This window comes from Paramormyrops kingsleyae, chromosome 16 (assembly GCF_048594095.1).
Source record: "Paramormyrops kingsleyae isolate MSU_618 chromosome 16, PKINGS_0.4, whole genome shotgun sequence".
Classification (NCBI taxonomy): Eukaryota; Metazoa; Chordata; class Actinopteri; order Osteoglossiformes; family Mormyridae; genus Paramormyrops; species Paramormyrops kingsleyae.
Window position 1 is genome coordinate 23,847,291 of NC_132812.1, and position 19,645 is coordinate 23,866,935.

The 19,645-nt window shown below is 47.9% G+C and overlaps 1 protein-coding gene across 1 annotated transcript in view; it reads right to left on the reverse strand.

Annotated features, from left to right (window-relative positions):
* The window catches only part of igf2bp2a (insulin-like growth factor 2 mRNA binding protein 2a), a 32,664-nt gene extending 13,112 nt beyond the window's left edge, over window positions 1-19,552 (reverse strand). The window contains 2 exon segments of the mRNA XM_023840130.2: window positions 17,616-17,676; window positions 18,872-19,552. Of these exon segments, the coding sequence (XP_023695898.2) occupies window positions 17,616-17,676; window positions 18,872-19,046 (236 nt within the window). The 5' untranslated portion in view covers window positions 19,047-19,552.
* Window positions 19,553-19,645: the final 93 nt, after the last annotated feature.

Here is a 19,645-nt window from a genome sequence, read left to right on the forward strand (position 1 = left end):
CAGGATAAGCAGAAGATGGATGGATTTTCAAGATCTCCAGCTCTCCAAATACCCATGCGGGTCTCTCTCATACACACACACACCTCACACCACTGCTCCCCCTTTTGGCCAGGAGTGCTCATCTCCCTCAGTGTAACCATATGAATTTAACTAGCGGGGAGAATCAGGCACCTCATTGGCTAAGAGTCCCGCCCATGATGCACATCCCATTAATTCTGAATGAGAGCCTTCCCGGCCTGCTGAGATTTATTTATTTAAACCGGGCACAATTAAAAGCTACAAAATGGTGCCTGTGCCTCGGACGAGGGAGTACGCATCCAGAGATCGTGCCGCAACTTGTATTCAGGTCCTCGGGGGGGAGGTTTAAGCGTTACCTATTTATCAGCTAAACCAATGTCCTGCGGAGACCGCCTGTGAGGCACCGGCCTCATCTCAGCATCTCCCTGCGCTGACTTCACTAACCACTGCCAGCTCCGAGCTGCCATTTCTGTGGGTCATGCTTCACTCCTGGAGGTCTTTCTTCCATGGGAAGCGTGTCAGACTGCAGGGGGTCCCCACCCAAAAGTAAGCCCCCCTTCTGTAAGGTGTATCGAGGCTGCCCTCAGCGCCTGGCCTCCCCATCTCCGCTCGGGTAGGGGGGAATTTCAAAGGCAGCAGCAGTGTTCCAGAGAAGGGGCGAGAGAGGCGAGGGGCTGAACAGTCAGGAGCGTGAGGCTGCAGTACAGTTTGCTGTCACCTGGAGGCGCTGTGGATTTATAGCGCGCAGTCAGGACGCGAGCTCTGTCACAATAAAAAAAGGGGATTTTCCTGGCTCGCTCCTGACCCGGCTAAAGGGCGGGGCAGGGTGCGTACCGATCAGCGCAGACCCGCCCTAGGGACCCGGCTCAAACCGCAGCGATCGCAAAACCCAAACATGCCACACACAGCACCCTCCACGGGGAAGCAGCAGCCCAGCTCTGGGGGAATCCCTTGTGTAGATGGGGACACCCTTTTTGGGTGGGGGGGGGGGACAGAAGAAAAACAAAGCGACATGCAACACAGCACTGACGTGTGTTTCATACCATATAACAGGGTCAAGGGAGTACACTCGTATACAAACAGAAAATCCGATAGACGACCGCTGCCTGCAAGACTGACATCAGCAGCCCCCGCCAATCCTTCCTTAATAAAAAGTATGAATGAACCGTCCCCCGCTTGTCCAGGTCAGGAGGTGGGGGCCAGAGAAGGTTCCACATAAAAACCCAAACAATCTCCCGCTACTGGAATCCCCAGCTGGGCTGCGAGAGTGACGCGGGGACACCCCCCCCCCTCCCCGTGGCACGGGATGAGGAGGTGGAGGTGGAGGCCGACCCGCGTGTCACACACTCTCCGGCCAGGTAGAGCAGCTCCCCTCGAACGAGGCACAAGCCAGCCACCGGCGGAGGTAGCGCACAACACAGGGCGAGGCAGCCAGCCGAAAAGCCCCAGCCGTCGATTCACCTCGGCAAAAAACCAAGCGGGAGGGACTTCGGGGAGCACGCGGACGCTGGGACCGTCCCCTAACAAGCGGGCGACCACCCACTAGCCGCTAAACCCCGAATGGGGAACCCGCGCCGAGCGCCAGAGTCTGAGCCGCCGCCTGAGAGCGGCACTGCGCTGGCAGTGCTCAAACACCAGCACTGCACTGGCACTGCTCCTCCCCTCAGCTGACCCAGCCAATCACAGCCCAGCTGTGTCGCAGCCAATGGGAAAGAACTAAAGTTGTGCGTTATAGGCACAAAACATAATCTCATGTCGATGAACACAGAGGGGAAATAAACAGCTGTTTTAGCTATTATTATATGAAGCCCAATGTGAGACAAAACAAGCTTTGTACTGTCTAGTAAATTGACCTGTGTATTCTGTAATTAGACAATCAAGAAAATAAATCTGTTAATAATAAGAATAATAGGAGACTCAGTAAAAGCTTAATTACTGCTGCATTAAGGCATGATTAGCAACAGTAAGGCAGACAGGCTGAAATGGTCAGGAGTGAGGATGTGGACTGGAACCATCTACTCCAGCTGACACACAACCAGCAACCGCAAAGACAATTGGAGACATCAGATACTCGACAGGTATTAACTGTACTCACTCACTGGAATGACTTAAAGGAAGCAAAGAAGCAGCCAATGGAAGAGAGCTAAACCTGACTGACAGGTGAGAAAGACCGCCCCCCCCCCACGGGGTTCAGACCCATCACTGTCCACCATTGAACCTCCTCTGCAGAGAGTTCTTTGGAAAGACATGACGAGCTTTCTGAACTGGTAAAAAAAAATAAAAAACAGAACAGGAACCGAAACCTTATCATAGATGTGAAATGCTAACTGCGTCACCAATTCAGGGTGATGTTGAGGCGCAGGCACCCTGCTAACAACGGCCCCTCACCCCCCCGCAGCCCCGACAGGAACGCAGGGCTCTGGACCCCCCAGGAAAGGGCGGCAGGCCGCAGTGACACGACCTTATCCAGCTTCTGGGCAAAAGCTCCTACGCCTTTAAGTGTGTTTCCAAGCCCCTTAGCTCAGGACTACATGCGAGTGCAACGGAAAGGCACAAGTGTGCTGCTAATCTGGTGCCGCACGCATGCTCATGACGCCCTCGTGGACCCGCCGGGGCTGGATATGAATGGATATGATGATATAAGCACATGACAGGGGGGCTAGCAGGGGCAGGGGGATTCTTAGCTTACCGCCGTGCCGACAGCAGGCGGGGTAGGGGGAGCAGGGTCACCCATACACCCCCACCCACCTCAATTTGTGTACAAAAAGTCCAGTATTCAGCAACACGACCCGAAAGGGGCTAATCACTTTACTGAGAAGATTAGGCCAATAAGAGAGCCCCGCCCCCAAAAATCCCAGCATCCCTTTGTCCACGTGACGCCCATGCAGCTGAGGCGGCTTTATCTCTAGCAGGACTTTGTCCTCGGCCCGACGGCGTAAATCCCTCCCCCCGCAGCTGGAAGGGAAGCCGTGCCTTGGGCTCCAAGGAAGACACCCAGGCCTCCGCAAGCACACGCACACAGCAACCAGGCGAGACACCCCCTTCCTGAGCGTGCTCAGTGTGGGACGTGCGGTAAAGGGCATGGCAGCACACACACGAGATAAACACAGAGGGTCGCAATGGGACAGAGGGGACTGGGGCGCCCCCATGTGGCAGCACATGGAAGAGCAATGGCCCACCCACCCACTGGCTAACACTGACAGGTCCGCCGTCTGCAACCAAAGCATTATTTCCACGTCACAAAAAAATAAAAAATTCGGCCAATCGGGGAGACAGAGAGGCCTGAAAACACTCCCTGGCTCAGTACCTCCCACACAGTAACCTCTGCACCACTACCACGTCTACTTACACGATAGCAACCGTGGCAACAGTAATAATGAGCCAGCAGGCCGAGAGTGGCGCGATAGCGTGACTGAGCCGCGGCCCCGACCCCAGGTGCGAGTGGGAGACGCCGCCTTTGTTTCCAGGGGCCTTGAGTCCCGTCTCCTCAGAACAAAAGCCGCAAGCCGAGTGGTGACGATTCACCGAGAGAGGCAGCACACGGAGCCTCACGGCGCGTCCGGAAAACCTCGCCTGCGAGGGTCACGGGACATTCCAGCCGTGGACACATCAGTGGCACTGACCACACACTGATGGGGGGGGGGGGGGGGAATGAGGCTTTACACATCTAACGAATGTGCAAAGGGGTCCAGGCATTCTGTCAGCAGCGCACATGTGTCACAGAGCATGACAGTGAGTGAGCGCGCCGTTGAGGTGTCCAGTTTCATTGCCCCGCCCCCCCCCGCCCCCACACTGCATCGCAGGCAGGGCGGCAGGGCCTAACCTCCAACTGGCGACCCATAACACTAGTCTCAGTGTCGAGTGACTACAGGGGGCGCCACTGATGGACACGGTGACGGGTGACACGCATACTCACATATATGCACACAGATGTGGGGGGGGGGGGGGCACAGGGCTGAGGATCTCCAAAATAGTGTGACGGATTGGACACCATAGAACAGGAAAGCCCAAGATAGACAGAACGGAGAAGGAGAGGAGGGAAGAGAAGGGGAGTCAGAAGAGAGGGAATGAGAGAGTCATGAGGCAGCAGAGTGGCACGGGATCCCATGCTGGCGCCGTGGCCAGACCTTGGCAGCGCCACTGCTTGGCACAGGACTGGCACTGGTGTCCTTTGGCTGAGCGTGCCCCCCCCCCCGACAGCGACGCTGCCGCCAGCTGTGCGCTGCAGGTGTGTTTGTTGTGTGTGTGGGGGGGGGGGGGGTGGCAAAACGCCACCCATGGTGCACAGCTACCGTGCCAAACCCTAGTGAACACCCGATGCCTCAAGATCGTTCAGATACAGACAGCTAATCTCCCCCCCCCAGCCATCCACCCGGAGCCGTGGCCCTGCCCTGCTATGCCGTGAGAGGCACCCCGTGCCCCAGAGCAGGCCGGGCTCACTGTGCTTCCCGTCATTCCAGTTCTGACATCCCGCTGATGTCACCAGCACCGCCGTCAGTCCTCTACGCTCCTGTGACAACTCAAGGCTCTTCCAGAAAGGCAGGGCCCCAGCCACCCGGCAGAGGCTCCCCCAGCCAACTCCACAGCTGCCCCACCCCCAGCCAGGGCGCCGCACGGCCGCCATCAAATATTTAAGATGCGGAAAGGAGTGGGAGAGAGGGGCGGAGGCTGAGCCAGCCCGCCACGTCACATGACACCGCCAACGGCCATTTGCAGCACTGCGTTCCACTGTGGTAACCAGGCACGCTCTGTCACTGTAGCGATGCGGCCAGATGCCTGTTCACACGACACGCCTGTACAAATACCTGTTCTTCTATGCTGTAAAAACATAGCATTTTTTTGTGAATAAAGAGACTTGCTTTTAATTCTTCTGGCTGCAGACACTTCCAGTGTAAGTCTCTTACAGACCTGTGAGAAGAATGTAACAGTTGCAGAGGTCAAAAGGCCATCGCCCCAATCCCCACTCATTCAAAAGGCCTTCCCACCTGTCCATCACCCAAAAAGACCTCCCGCCAACACCTAATTGGCCCTCCCCCAAAACAACCTCCCTCCAATCACCTAATAGGCCCTACCCCAGTCACCCAAAAGACCCTCCCTCCCACCCATCAACCAGAAGGCCCTCCCTCCCCCACAACCATCCGAAAGACCCTCCCGTCCTTGGTGTCTGCGGGACTTCAACATTAAAAAGAAAGAAAAACAAAACAAAAAAATGGAATAACAGGTATCCTAGCAACACTCCTGAAGCACCAGTGCGTCTCAGGACCGGGCGAGAGGCTCACCAAGGCGGACGGGTATGCAGGGACCACGCAGAGGCTCACCAAGGCGGACGGGTATGCAGGGACCACGCAGAGGCTCACCAAGGCGGACGGGTATGCAGGGACCACGCAGAGGCTCACCAAGGCGGACAGGTATGCAGGGACCACGCAGAGGTCAGAGCGCAAGGAGTAAACGCAGGGAAGCCCGAGGCAGCGAACACAGGGCTCACAGACAGAACCCTGGCTTGCAAACCCGACAATCCTCCCCCCAGGTCCACGGGGCACCATGGCAACCTCTATTACCCGAAAACGGCGCTTAATCACATAGGTCCGGCATGAAGAAGAGCGGTTTGCTGCTTAGGGGCCCCCGACAGATTAACCTCACGAGTCAGCATATGCCGACACGAGGGCACCTCACAAACAAATAACCGTCAACATAAACAAGAAACAGTCAGAACCACAGTGAAACGCAAAGGAAACATAAACGGCTGCATTCTGCCTGCACATCTCCTATGCCGCCTTACTGTAAGACACGTGACTTAAAGGGAAATTTAAAAAAATGAAAGAAAAAAAACAGGCGGGTCAGGGCGATGCTATCGCGGCACATACTCGTCAGCCGGGTTTCCTCTTTTTGGGTTTGTGAGGCGTTTGTGTGTAGGGGCGGGGGGAGGGGGGTGACTTCCACCTTCCACACATTTCTAAATGCCTAAAATGGCTATGAATGAACCCCCCCTCGCGCCACACACAGAGTGACTCAGTGACGACACAGCGGACGTCTGACGTGTGTGTCAGCATTTGCACGCTGCCCAGCCCTTGTGTCGCCACCAGCCTTGGTGAAAACAGACAGTGTTTGCAGCTCCTGCTACTTCATACCATGTTACGTTTCATATTTCACCAAAATGCCATAATTTACCCCTAATCTGTCGTCTTCATTAAACAGTTATAATCTTACTGGCCCAAATCTGAGTTATCACAGAAATTAGCGGACTGTGATCAGCAATACAATTGGGCCAGTGTTCCCCAATCAGATCTGTGGGTCCGCAATTAATGGGAGTGGCCCCCACCTCCCCGCATCGCCTCCTGCCATTTTATCTTTTTATTTTCCCCGCTTTCCGGGCTGGGCAGGTTGCGTTGAAGAAAGGAGATGTTTAGCTGAAGCCCATCGTTTTCTGAAGGCACCGATTGGCCGGCCCTCATAACGTGAGCAGTGAGGCCTGCATGGGGGGGGGGGAGGGCAGGGGGCCTAGCCGTGTGAAAGACGCGCCCGGAGATCGGCTCCAGCGCCCTCGCTTTTCAGCCCCAACAATGAACAATTGGCGGGTGGGAACCAATGTTTGTGAGCAATGGGAGCAGGGGGGAAGGCACTGGAGGATGAACGGACTTCCTGCCGGAGGCCGCACAGCTTGCAGTGTCCCCGCCCTCCAAATGCAGGCTGCAGGTGACCTCCCCCAACCCATGTAAGACACAAATAGGATTAATTAGAGTGGATCCCTCCCTCAGCCCGTCACTAAAGCTTTATTTTCCCCAGTTAGTGACTTCGGAGACACGAGGCTGCATAGATGACACCGGCATCTCTGCATTCAGGCCGCTCTCTCCCAGAAACAGAGCCGTCATTATGGAAGGAGCGTCAACCCTACTCATGAATCAAATCGCATCCATTTACTTAAAGAGAATACACCCCCAAGTCCCTCAAACGGACAAAATCAGTATTTTTCTGTTTCCAACACACAAAATGAGGATTTTTGTTTCAAACATACAAAAAATTAGAATTTTTCTGTTGAACACTTTCACTTACTCTGCTGTACCTTACAGACTGTAGCAGCAATCCAGCAAATTCACCAAAGGCTTGGAACAAACCACTGAAAATTACTTTAGGGGGGTACATTTTTGTCATAGATGTAGGCTCCCTCACGCTTCTGGGAATACTTCAGATTTACTCATTGGTATTAAAAGCCACAAGTTCTCCAGCCAAAACAAGGCAGCCCCTCTACTCCCATGTGAGTGTCAGAAACTGCAAGCCCAAGACCCACTGCGGCAAACATATCCATCTGCATGGAAATGGAACATCGCACCGCTGAGCTTGTTGCAGTGTGTGGGGGTGTGCTGGAGAGGCACCTCTGGGCTTCAAGGTACAGAACCAAATTGAACCACACTGGACCTGAGCAGAACCTGGAAGAAGATGGGAGCAGCCACACCTGAAATTCACTATGCTACCCATGCATTTATGCTGTCGACACATTCACACTACGCGTCTTTTATTCCTGCACTAAATAAAGACACAATCGTTTAATGAAGACAGCGATACACAAAGAAGGACAAAAGCCAAACAAAGACCACCGCTTTTAAAAAGCGAGACCGCTGACAGCATGAGTGGACAGTTCGGCCGACGAAGAGTAGACCAGCGACGAGCAGTGACTGGCATCGCCGCTGCTTATCCTGCAGCATCACGGCGACGGGAAACCACAGGCAGCCCTTAGCTGTGACAGCGTGGCGGAGAACGGCCACTCCTCGTGAAATATTCACGCCTTTGATAAGTGTCACGGGCACGAGGCGCGGCGTGCGAGCGTGACACAGTGAATGTCAACACGGCCTAATGATAATGAGAGCCGGGGAGACGGAGTAAGCAGCAGAGGATCTCGCTCGACGCTGAACACGGGGGAGGGGGGACTCAGTCAACAACACGAGTCAAAAGGGAAGTGAAACTCTGTGCCCCCCCCCCTCCGTCTTCACATGGGAATCCCGCCGTGCCCGTGTGGCCCCTCCCACTGCCTGTGGCATGTGGCGACTCGTCACGGCAGTGTCACCGACGGCCATTAAGCCTGAAACACCGGTTCTGTGACGCTGACGCCGTTCACACCCTAACCTCGTGCAGCGTTACGATTCGGACGTTTTTCGGCTCTTTCAGAGGCAGCTGTACGAGGCGCTGAGGCCCAAGCATCATGCAAACATGCTGCTTTTTTATTCTTTGCCTTAAAAATAATGGTTTGAGTGTCAGCACAGGTCTGACCCCCCAGGCTCACTCCCCTCTGTGACGGGGCCTAGCTCCCCGGCGTCTACGGCTCCCCGTTTCACCGGGAGCACATGATGTTCCCGCACTATTCACTCCCCCCCCCCCGCTCCACCCAAAGGCTTCGGTGGGGTTGCCACAGCAACCGGTCAAATCCCTAACTTGAGCGATGGAGAGCGATGAAAAGCCTCTCTACCTGGTCACCGGGTAGCGGAAGGGTGGGGGGGGGGCTCTTTCGGCAGCCCAGCAGGAATCAGATCCAGGGACGTGTCTGAATCTAATGGAGCTCAGGCATGTTAGCCCCGGGGGGGGGGAGGGGGGTGGGGGTCTGTCCTGGAGATGGTACTGCTAGGGGTTACACATCTCACACGTACCCTATAAACGACAGGCAGGTTGCAGGGAAAGCGAAACTGGGATTGACCTGGAAGGGTGACAGATTCCTCACGCTCTGGAGTGCTCTTGGGGGGGGGGGGCATATATGACCATGGAAGAAGCAGTACCGCCAAGCCCCCCAGCGATGACAGGAACACCCACTTGTACCCGGTTTCCGCAGCAATGTCTGAGATGTAATTACGACACACGCAAACAAGCACAAACACATGCGTCGGTGTGCGGATGCACTGCAGCCACCTAGCAACCAAACAGCAGACACATGGGTGAGCCAGACGCCCGGAGCCGCTGGCCCGTGCGTCCCTCGCATACTTCTAACGTTATGCACGTGTGGCCCCAGGACACCCCGCCTCCAGCTCCTCACGCCGGCACGGGGTGGGGATGTGACCACGGCGAGCCCCGGCGCAGGGCTGCTGCGCTGAACCGCCACCACGATGGAACGGACGACCCTGCTCTGAAAGACCGAACGATCCCACATCCCGCACGCCCAAAAGATCACGTCACTTCCTAAAGTCAACAGCTAGGAAAAGTATTTAACAGGACAAACACGCTGCACCTGACTCACCGACGCAAACAAAAACACTGTTTTGTACAGACACACGCAAAGAAAATAAAAAATTAAGTTACACAATGTCATGGCCCGAAACAATCTGATGGGAGGCAACATGTACAAACAAAGGAAAATCTGCTTTACCGCCTTATTACCTGAGAAACAAACAGGAGGGGATGAGAAGGTGAGAAGGATTCGTCCTCAGGACGTCTGAGAGGGCGGGATTTACCCTTCCAGCAGATCGGAGCGTGGATTTCAGGTGGGCTTTGAGCAGGGACACCCTCACTGTGGGCTCATGCCTTGGAGTGTCCCAAAGCAGTGGTTCGATACCCCCGCCCCCCTCAACAGCCCCACCCCTCAAGCCAGCTCACCGTCGCCAACAAAACCAAACTAAGGCACCTAACAGCCATAGACTCCAGGTCGCCGGATTACACCACCCTCGCCGTTAATCTCCACGGCGACCACGTACACCCGCGCCACAGAACGGCCCTGTTAAACGGAACCGGGCCCAACGGCGGCAAGAACCAGGAAGACAGGTTTCATGCATCAAGCAGCGTGCGGCAAAAACCACACACATCCCTCCCATGCAACTCAAACCCAGGGTCCTTCAGGTCAAGAGGCAACATGCCTCTCGTCTTTATGGCAGGAGGGGGCCCCCTGCTGGGCCCCCCCCCACAGGTGAATACTGACATACAGCAAAGAACAGCCTCACTCACACACAAATATAGAGAAGTGTGGCCAGAGTGAGGGAGCAGCAGACCGCTGATACAGTAACCTGCAGAGCTGTGGTCCATACAGGCCCCTGCGGTCCTTCAGGGGGTCCGCCCCCCCACACCAGGGACACACAGTAACTCCACTACAATATCTATACTAATATAAAGGCTACTGGCTTCACAAGCTAAAATAAAGGCAGAATAGCCGAGCCAAGCCAATCCTCCTAACAGCAGCAATACGGACATGTCCTTTGTCATGTTAACTAGACAAAGGGACACGGCGAAATAAACATTTTCTTAAAAAGCTTGGGGTTTTGGTGTTCGGAAGGTCAGCCATTCACGCGCCACGTCACTGTTAAATGCAGCTAGTATTCGTTTAGGAATTTCAACAATCGCAGATCGTGCCCCACACATGGCAGGTGATGACGGCCGGTCTGCCCTGTTGCCAGAGCTCTCCTTACTGGTCAGCGATCAACCAGCAAGCTTTAGCATCCACACAAGAACGTCCGCCCCATAAGGCAGCACTGGGGAGAGCCTCGATTTGTCGCCCACGGCGGTGGGGGGGCCGGGGGGGCACAGGCCATTGGAATCCTCCCGGAACGGCTCCTGAATCTCTTACATGCCTTGCATTTCTAGGCGCGTGCAGTCGCCGTTTACCCAAGCTGCACGCCTGACGTGAGGGGAGCGGCTCGCATTCCGAGTGCGGCGGTGTCACTTCCGTCACCACGACGCAGCTCGGTGTAGCTCTGACATCATCCTGACGTCTCAATGCCACGTAGAACAGAAAAGATCAAAATCGACAGCCTGGGCCAACTTTAAAGACCCGCGGCTTCGGCCTCAGAGCTCGATCAGCATGGGGGGGGGGGGTCACGGCAGACTGGGACTCCACGTGGATGTCGGAGAGCAGGCGGGTCACACTGCGCTCACCGGGGGGGGGGGGGAACAAGAGGCCCAGAACCTGATGGGATCCTTCTGCCATGGAACAGACAGCTCATCTGTGATCAAGCTCCAGTGTAAAAAAAAAAATAATAATTTAAAAAAAGCTCATGTCATAGGACTGTTTTTTAAAAGGACAGTTAATGAGCAAAAACTAGAATAATCATTAAAGCTAACTCAGATAGGCCCACCAGACTCTGAGCGGGCTCCGATTTAAAGGGACCCCCACGTTCGCCGTGCCGACTCGCCTCCTGCTGGAGGACAGAGACCCTGCAGCTCTGCAGATCACTTCCTGGCCGCCAAGCCATCGCAACTCCAGCAGAACCGAGCTCCATGTCCAACATCCACCGTCAGCCGTGCCGTGCCGCGCCAGAGGCCGCGGCAAGGCTCACAGCGCCCATGCCGGCAAGGGCCCGGGTACAAATCATTCAAAAATGAAACTACATGCAGTTACTGCTCAGGGGCCCCGGCTGTGTCAGGAACAGCAGTAGGACGCTGCATTCAGACTAGTGTCTTACGGCGTTACTGCTACAGACCGGCATTGATGGATGCTATGCTGCACAGGTCTATATGAGTGTCCACGATCGGATAAGGACCCCCCCCCGCCATCAACACGACTCAAACAGAGATCGTCTGGTATTCTGCTCCCCCCTCCACCCAGCTGCATTCTGGGAAAGGGGGAGGGAACGGAAGAAGATTCCCCATTTCCTAAAGTCAAAGTTTTCACTTTCATTGTTCCAATCACCTTGAGGTCTCCTTCCCAAACACAGAACACCTCCGCCAGTCTCCGTGTCCCTCACAATGCCTGCATTTCCCACCTCCTTTTCCTAATCAAATACAGGATATTCTTAAATCCTCGTCAAATATTAAAAAACTAAATACCTGACACTAACAAGGACTGAATCCCCATGGCTTCAAATTTAAAATGATAAAAAGGAAAGCTCACTTGAAGAAAATGCAAACATTAAATCAACGTCTGACAAATCATTAGGGTATCCGCATTTAAAAGAAATCAATTATGGCTTAGGAAACTGACAAAAACCAAGCTTCAAGCAAAAGAATATGGATTTTACATCTCGACAAGAGAATAAAAAAAAAATCAAACAAGTGGTGCCACAAAGAAACATCACAACAGCGACTCAGCAAACTTCATCTGATGAATCTCCTCTGGTTTAATCACCCCAAAAGTAAGTCTTTCTGGAAGCAGAAAAATTTGTTAAGCTAAATTCCAGAAATGCAAATAGCATTATGGACACTAGCAGGTATTTCTGAGATGGAAAATGTTAGTTTAATTCAACTGTTAATCAAATAACAGACTGATGTTTCATATATTTTCAAAAAAATGGCACTGATGATCAATCTTTTGCCTTCAGAATCTACCTTTGATGAAACGGCTCCATTTAAGTTTTCAGAAACACCAATGGAAGCGTTTCCACGCCACAAATAACATTTCCACAGAATAACTGTACGAGTGAAGGGTTTCAAAACAAAGAGAGAAATAAATCAATTTAAGAGATTTAATCTACAATTAGGATCATAACATTTGTTTCTCTTTAAACCTGCATTTAAGCTGACAGCAATTAAATTATGTAATTTAATCACAAATCTATAAAAACCAAACTCAAATGTGGTGACTGAGGAGTGACACATGGTAAACTCTTATCAGAACTTATTACACTAGTTCAGAGCAAAAAACCACTATCTATTTCGCATTTCTCCTGCAAAATAATATTTTAAACTAAATATTCACATACATTCATTGTTCAGAACATTATTTGCAGCATACTAATGATCTAAAGTTTCACAAAGCATTTATTTTTTGTAATAGCAGATGTTTGTAAATGATCACTTGTTTCAAGTAAATGATTAAAGGTAAAAAGTAATTATAAATATTTAAAATGTCACAAGTCATATTTAAACACGAACTTTCCATACATACGATCTTGTAGGTTTATTTTGTAAACTTTTAATAGTAATTATTCAAGCATGCTATTAAACAAAATAATAAACTAATGTACTAATAAACAAAAAAGCGACACTGTATGAACCAGTCCACTACAATTTTACTACACACATCTATTCATATTTTAATACTCCAACATTCTGGAAAAGTAAATAAATTTGTTTGTACACAGTTTTTTTAATTTTTTTATGGTCAAAGAAATCGAAAATGACACTGCTTTATAAAATTAAAAATTGTGCTACTAAAAAAAATGTGAAAATAAATAAAAATCTCAGACAATGAAAATGGGGGGGGGGCTGAAATGGTGTGCCCCACCACTGCTGGCAGCTTTAGTGTTTTTCCCCCCCCCCCACTAATCCAGTGTCAGCTCTTTCACCAAATGTCACTATTAACAGTCTCAGAATATAAAAACAACCACAAAATGATAATATGCAACAATTTTTATCTGAGAAAATTGTAAAAATAAACCACATCAGACCCAGTAATAAGCTCACAATTAACAGGCATGTCATGACGAAACTATCACAGGAGTTAAAAATAAACTAAAGAACCTTCCTTAGGACCTTTTAAGGCTAATTCACCAGCTTTTACAGAAATCTCTCTTGTTTAACAAATTAATTTTGCATTTCCAGATACTTTTCTGACATGCAAAGCACTATGCAACAGAAAACATCTCCTTTTCCAAAAACCCTAATGGGCAATTTTACATGATTTCACTCCTGTTAGACTCCTGTCACAGTCATACACAAAACATGGTGAAAAAGTAACAATGAAAACTACAATTAAACACACAGAGATGTAAAAGCAGGGGAAAGCCGAGCATTTCTGACGTTTTCATGATGCTTAATCCTGGATGAATCTTGTACCTCCACCAAACCAACCACCACCCTCGAGATACTTCACTCCATTAGCCTTTTCTATTCTAGTCTTTACTCCGGTCTTGAAAGTACTTCATTCAGCGCTAAATCTAGCTAGTCATTATTTTTTGACTCAGACCCCCCTGTTGTAAACACTCAGGAGAGCATCACAAAGACACGGGACCACAACACAGTTCTGCTTATCTGCAACCCCCCCCCCCCCCCCCCCCCGCCCCAACCATCTCCTCAAACAATCCAAGTTGAGCAGTAGGCTACACATCCAAATAAATCAGAGGAGGTTGTTTTCCTAACTAGAGCAGCAAAACATTAAAACCAAAGTGCATCATGGCTGCAGTTTTAATAACAAAACATCTTTTGGTCAGAATAAGACTAAACACTTTATAAAACATTTTTTAAGTACTTTAAAGGGACATCACACATTAAGTACATATGCAGTACAACTTTTTCAAAGCTATAAACTGCACCTATGTCTACGTTCTGCGTCATGTTTCCAAACTTTTATTAAACTTAATCCTTCATGTGTGTGCAAATAGCACCTCAAGGCACACAAGGTATATTGGGTAGGTCACCTTGCTAATTTATATGAAAGGTGTGTTATTAAAATCTACCTAATTACCACAAGACAACATACATGTTATTTTGCCTTCTTAAATCATGCAAAGCAAACACAACTGTCATGATTACAGTGTCACACACAGTCACTTCAAGAAGAGCAATAATTACTAAAAAATTATGGCAACATTACAGTATTCCATCGTATCTTCCTTCTTCAAACAATTTACCTTATTTTTAGTAGTAATATTTTTATACAATATTTTAAAACTCATTTACAACAATGCAGCTAACATTATGCAATTTATTTAAAATTTCATATTGTTCCATATGTGCAACCTGGCCACTGCCATACTAAAATCTGAAATATCTTCACTAGAGGAACACATAACAGAAATAACCTGGATTGCTGAATTAGTGGTGTTTCTCGGCTGATTCTAAGAACATTTTGTTCACAAGAAGCTAAAACTCTAATATGTTTCTAAATAGGGGAAAATATTTTACTTTCAGGGTGGAACATTATGGAATCTTCCTAAAAGGTAGCAAACAAACACTTCAATAATTCCTCCAACTCAAAAAATATACTAAGAATCCATAAAATCAAATATATATATAAACAAAAAGTGAATTATTTTCTACATCTTCCACTGAAGTGTCTTAAGATGCAAGTGCATTAAAAGGCACATTAATAAATGTGGACACCCAAACATTTCAGAATACCTGGATTAAATGTATAAATTATGTTTAATCAAACAATATAATTTGTGTAAAACACCTCAGCATTCAAAAGAAACACTCCCAATTTCATTATGAAAAGTAAATAACCAATTCTATAACCAGGGGACCACATCTGCACAATTTAACTGAATACCTGTGAATTTGCAGACACTTTATAACTGTCCTTTAAAAGCTTCATACCCTGAACTTAAATGGATTACAGATGACTGGTTTAAAACATGTTTAACTATATGTAAATTTACTGCAAACAGTTCAGGACAATGCAAACGTCTTTTCAGGAAAGTTACTGCGAGAGAAGAATGGAAAAAGAACCACATTTTGTAATAAACAGCACAAATTACACAAGCAGTTTTACCTAATCAAGGTACACAAATAAATGTCAATGAACTGCACACAACTGACACCTGCATACCTCTATATAGAAATACAGAAATTAATTTCATATAATTATATTAAATATTTTATATTACACAGTATTTTATAAAACATAGATAAATGTTTAAGTATACCTTAAAATATCTAAATTACTACCTAACTGCCATCACAAAAACGTTCACTGATCATTACTGCCACGATCATGACGCAGTGTCCTGCTAATTAATAATTGCCCATGTTTTTTTTTAACCTAACAGTAAATTTGGAAATTTAACACGCGTCCACTCTTTAAACGTCGTGACGCTGAATTTAAAATATTTCTAAAGGAATTCGTTATATGCTGCTTTTGCTCGACAAAAAAAAATGTGTAATCAAGGGGAGCAATTTTATTCAGTTAGTTAACTTTCTGGAATTCTTTTTTTGTCAATCATCAAAATTGCCAATTGCCAGAAGACTCGTTTGCTCTTTCGCGCCCGTTGCCATTGTAACTTGAATTTTTTTGGGAGGTGTATGAAACGGAATTCCATGCACGCCAGTGAATGTACATACGACAGCTTCCTTGTTCCAAACGTAATGTAGACCACCTCCTTAAGCTGTATGGACCACGCATCACCAATGAGAGAGCCCCACGCACACGTTCTGCATGCTTACTGCGGAGGTCCGTCTCCATGTCAGGGGGCGACTGTACTACTACGGCTGCCATGCTTTATTTGAAATCTGGGCTCTGCCCATTTCAAAAAGCATTACGATACACACACCGAATATATACAATCAGACAATCACTGTTAATCGGGAATCGAATCTTTTATAATAGCAATATCCCGAATATCTTTGTTGGCTGCTCGTTTCGCATTAATGCAGAATGCTTTCCTGTGAAGTATTCCGCCATTCGGTTTCATTTTAAAGGGTCGTGTGGATGAGGCCTAGTTTTGCAGCGCTCTCTCAGCGTTCCCATTAAACGCTCGGTATTTCTTTATGTGACATTATAGATTGCGGAAGCGTGGCTAGTTGACGGAATTGGGCGACGTGGAGCCCCCGCACCGCCGACCCTCCCCTCGTACTACTCGAACGTGGCTGAAACACATGTAGACTATATAGCGGCGGTCACGTGCTCGCAGGCCCCGCATTTTCACTGCGGGGTCACGCAGCCTTAAGCTTAAAGCGGATATCCTTCTTCCCCGCGTGCCCGCCTTTTTGTAATGGACAAAACAACTGCAATGCTTATACTTGGAAACAATGTGGATGTTCACGGTGGGAATTAAAATCGTATTTAAACACTTACATATTTTCAACCATCTACTATTTTACCGTCAACAGACAGCTCGAACAACGCCTATTCTGCAGTGCAATCCCATAATCCTTTATCAGCAAAGCTACTAATATGGTAAACATCTCGTATTTCAATCCTTTACATTTCTTACATTGTAACTCCTAATCATTCAGGCACACACGTATTTGCGTTCCGCGAGCCATTCTAACGGTTAATGCATTTTCTTGTCTGTTAACCTAGTTAATGCAGAACTATAAATTAGGCCTTCTCACGCAAAGGGCCTACAATCGTTGGAAAAGCTATCTAAAAATAATAATATGGGAAATAGAGGGTACAAACAGTTTATAAAGGAAGGTCATGGTGATTGTAGCGGAATCAAATTTCTATACGTATACCAATATAGCCTGCACGTTAAACTAAGTCAAGCACTTTACAGTGTGCTTTATTATTGTAGATGCATTCGTCATGAGTAATCTTTAGATCTCCCAAATTAAAGAGACATATTAATGAGTTTCTTACACCACAAACGGACAAAAAAATAAGGAAGTAACTTAGAACAAACGAGTCACACTCCCTTTGTATTCCAAAACATATTCTCTATTAGTAAAATAACAGTAACAATTATGTAAATATGCACGAGACGTTAAAGCAGGAAGTATTTGTTTTAGTTTGGACTCATTCTAAAATGTAATTGTTTACCATAGCATAAATGTACATAAACATGTAGAACGTTAAAAACAGTCAAGTCTGTTTTAATAGCGACAATTTTCGACATTGTAGATAAATAAAGGTGAGAAAACCGTGGGCTTTGTACACCACACGTTGCTGTTTTAAAATGATAGCATTATTCACAAAACCACAAAAACGTGCCCATCACAACAGCGTGCCCCCCGTCTTCCATCGCCATTGAGTTTTGGGGCATACGTAGAGTGACATGATATAGATATTTTAAAACGAAATACAGAATTACCTTTGTTTTTTCGGAACAGAGTAGTCTACCTCAATCACCTTGCCGTGTAATTCAACTTTTCCTGTGAAGAGGAAAAATAAATATGTGATTACCTAGCCAAGAATATCAATATTACAACTCAGCGTGGGAACGCTATAAAACGATGTGCCCGTAAGATATTTTAATATTATTATTTACATTTCTATTGACACGTTTTAATCAATCTGTTTAAGAACACTGGACAATTTAAAGAGATTTTCTGGAACATTTTAAAATTTAAAAATAACCATAAACGAGTTTCCGGGTTTTTAATGGCCATGGAAGAACAATGGATTGCCCTCAATTAATGGACACGTTTATGTTATTTCTTTTATTAATTACACTTTAGAAAATCGGCGCCAAAAGAGCTTGATGAGCTCATATTTAAAAACTCACAATGATGAAGAGGCAGCCATGCTCTCCACTCCCACAAACCACTTAGCGAGCTGAGGGGACAGTATTATTTTAACACTAAATATTGTGAGGAAGACCTAAGGTAAGACTTCCTAAAAAGGATATGCTTTTATTTATCTCGGAGGTACGGCTTCCCCGCCTGTTGATAAGGCTGAGCTTTAATTGAACAGCGTGCGAGAGGCTACACTGCATTTTGCCTTTACGCTGCGATTGAGTTGAAGTGGCCTGGTGCAGCTCGGAACTGGAGTATCACCTCGTTCCCCCTGCTACCTGTTTATCAGCACTTTCCTCCGGACCCCCATCACCTACCCTCAGGACACCTCGTAAAAACCTACCCGGGCATCTTAGGAACATGGATTTGACACATTCTTTACGGTTACTTTCGTCGGCTCTTTTCAATAAAATCAAAACAAAAAATAACTGAAAAATAATTATGTCTACCCGGGCATCAGACCATCCCATAAATGTCTACGGGTGATTGCGAAGTAGACCTTTCAGCAGATACAAATAGCATTATACCTCCGGGTTTTGACCGTTAAATGCATTGCATGCGCTCTTCTTGTCCGTTGTATTACCGAAGAGTATTCTGGTGAGTGGATGTGATCTTTAATTTGCTCCATTTTAGATGACCGTATGGGAGTTACTATCTCAACTCGGGCACTGATGTAACACTGCGCGCTCGGCGTCCCAAGCGAAATCCTGCGAAGATCTCCACACTGTTACTTGAATTTCCTTTTCAAAGAAATGTTTTGATGATTTCATCTTTTGATACCATGTGCTACGTACCAAGACTGAGTGATCTCTGAAGTGTACAGTACACTTACCTGACAAAGTCTCGATGGCTTTAATGGCCCAGTTTTGGTCGGGGAAATCAACGAAGGCATAGCCGGATTTTAGCAGAACCTGGTCGGCTAAGGGAAGCTTTCTTTCACCAAAGAGCTGCTTCAAGTCCTCAACGGTGACCGAAGGGCTCAGATTCCCGATGTATAGTTTGTTCATGATCCAAAAGGGAATCCCGATATGAAATAAGACGGGAAGAAAAATCTAGAGGACGAAATAGAAAAAAAAATACAAAATAAAAGAAAAAAATAAAAGAGGAAAAACCCTGCAAAAAGCAGTTATCACCCCCCAAGTCCAGTCCACCCCCGGTTCCAACTCTGCTCCTGGTCAAACACTTTTGACTGGGGTAGAAAAAAAGTGTCGTTACGACGCTACCCTGAAGCCAGCAAGCACCGCCTCTAAATAAAATCTGCCTTTAAAATATCAGAAATTTTGTTTGTAGCCTGGATGTGCTGTGCACGACAGCATCTGTGCTCCGAACGAACTGGCGTGTAGGTGCCAAGTGGCACCAAGATCACCCTCCGGGTAAATTAATCAAAGAGAGGGGGGGTTGTCGGAGTCAGCGAGGTCGTTCATTCAGCCCCCTTAAATAGTACCAGTAGTGTTGTGTTATTGGTAAGCTGCGTTAAAGCGCACGGTGGTCATAATATTTAGTAAATGAAAACAAACCATAATGACACCTCTCTCCCCTCCCACGAAAGACGTGCTTTCAATATTGCCTACATAGAAGCAGGTCATTTGTTGAGGGAGGGGGGTTG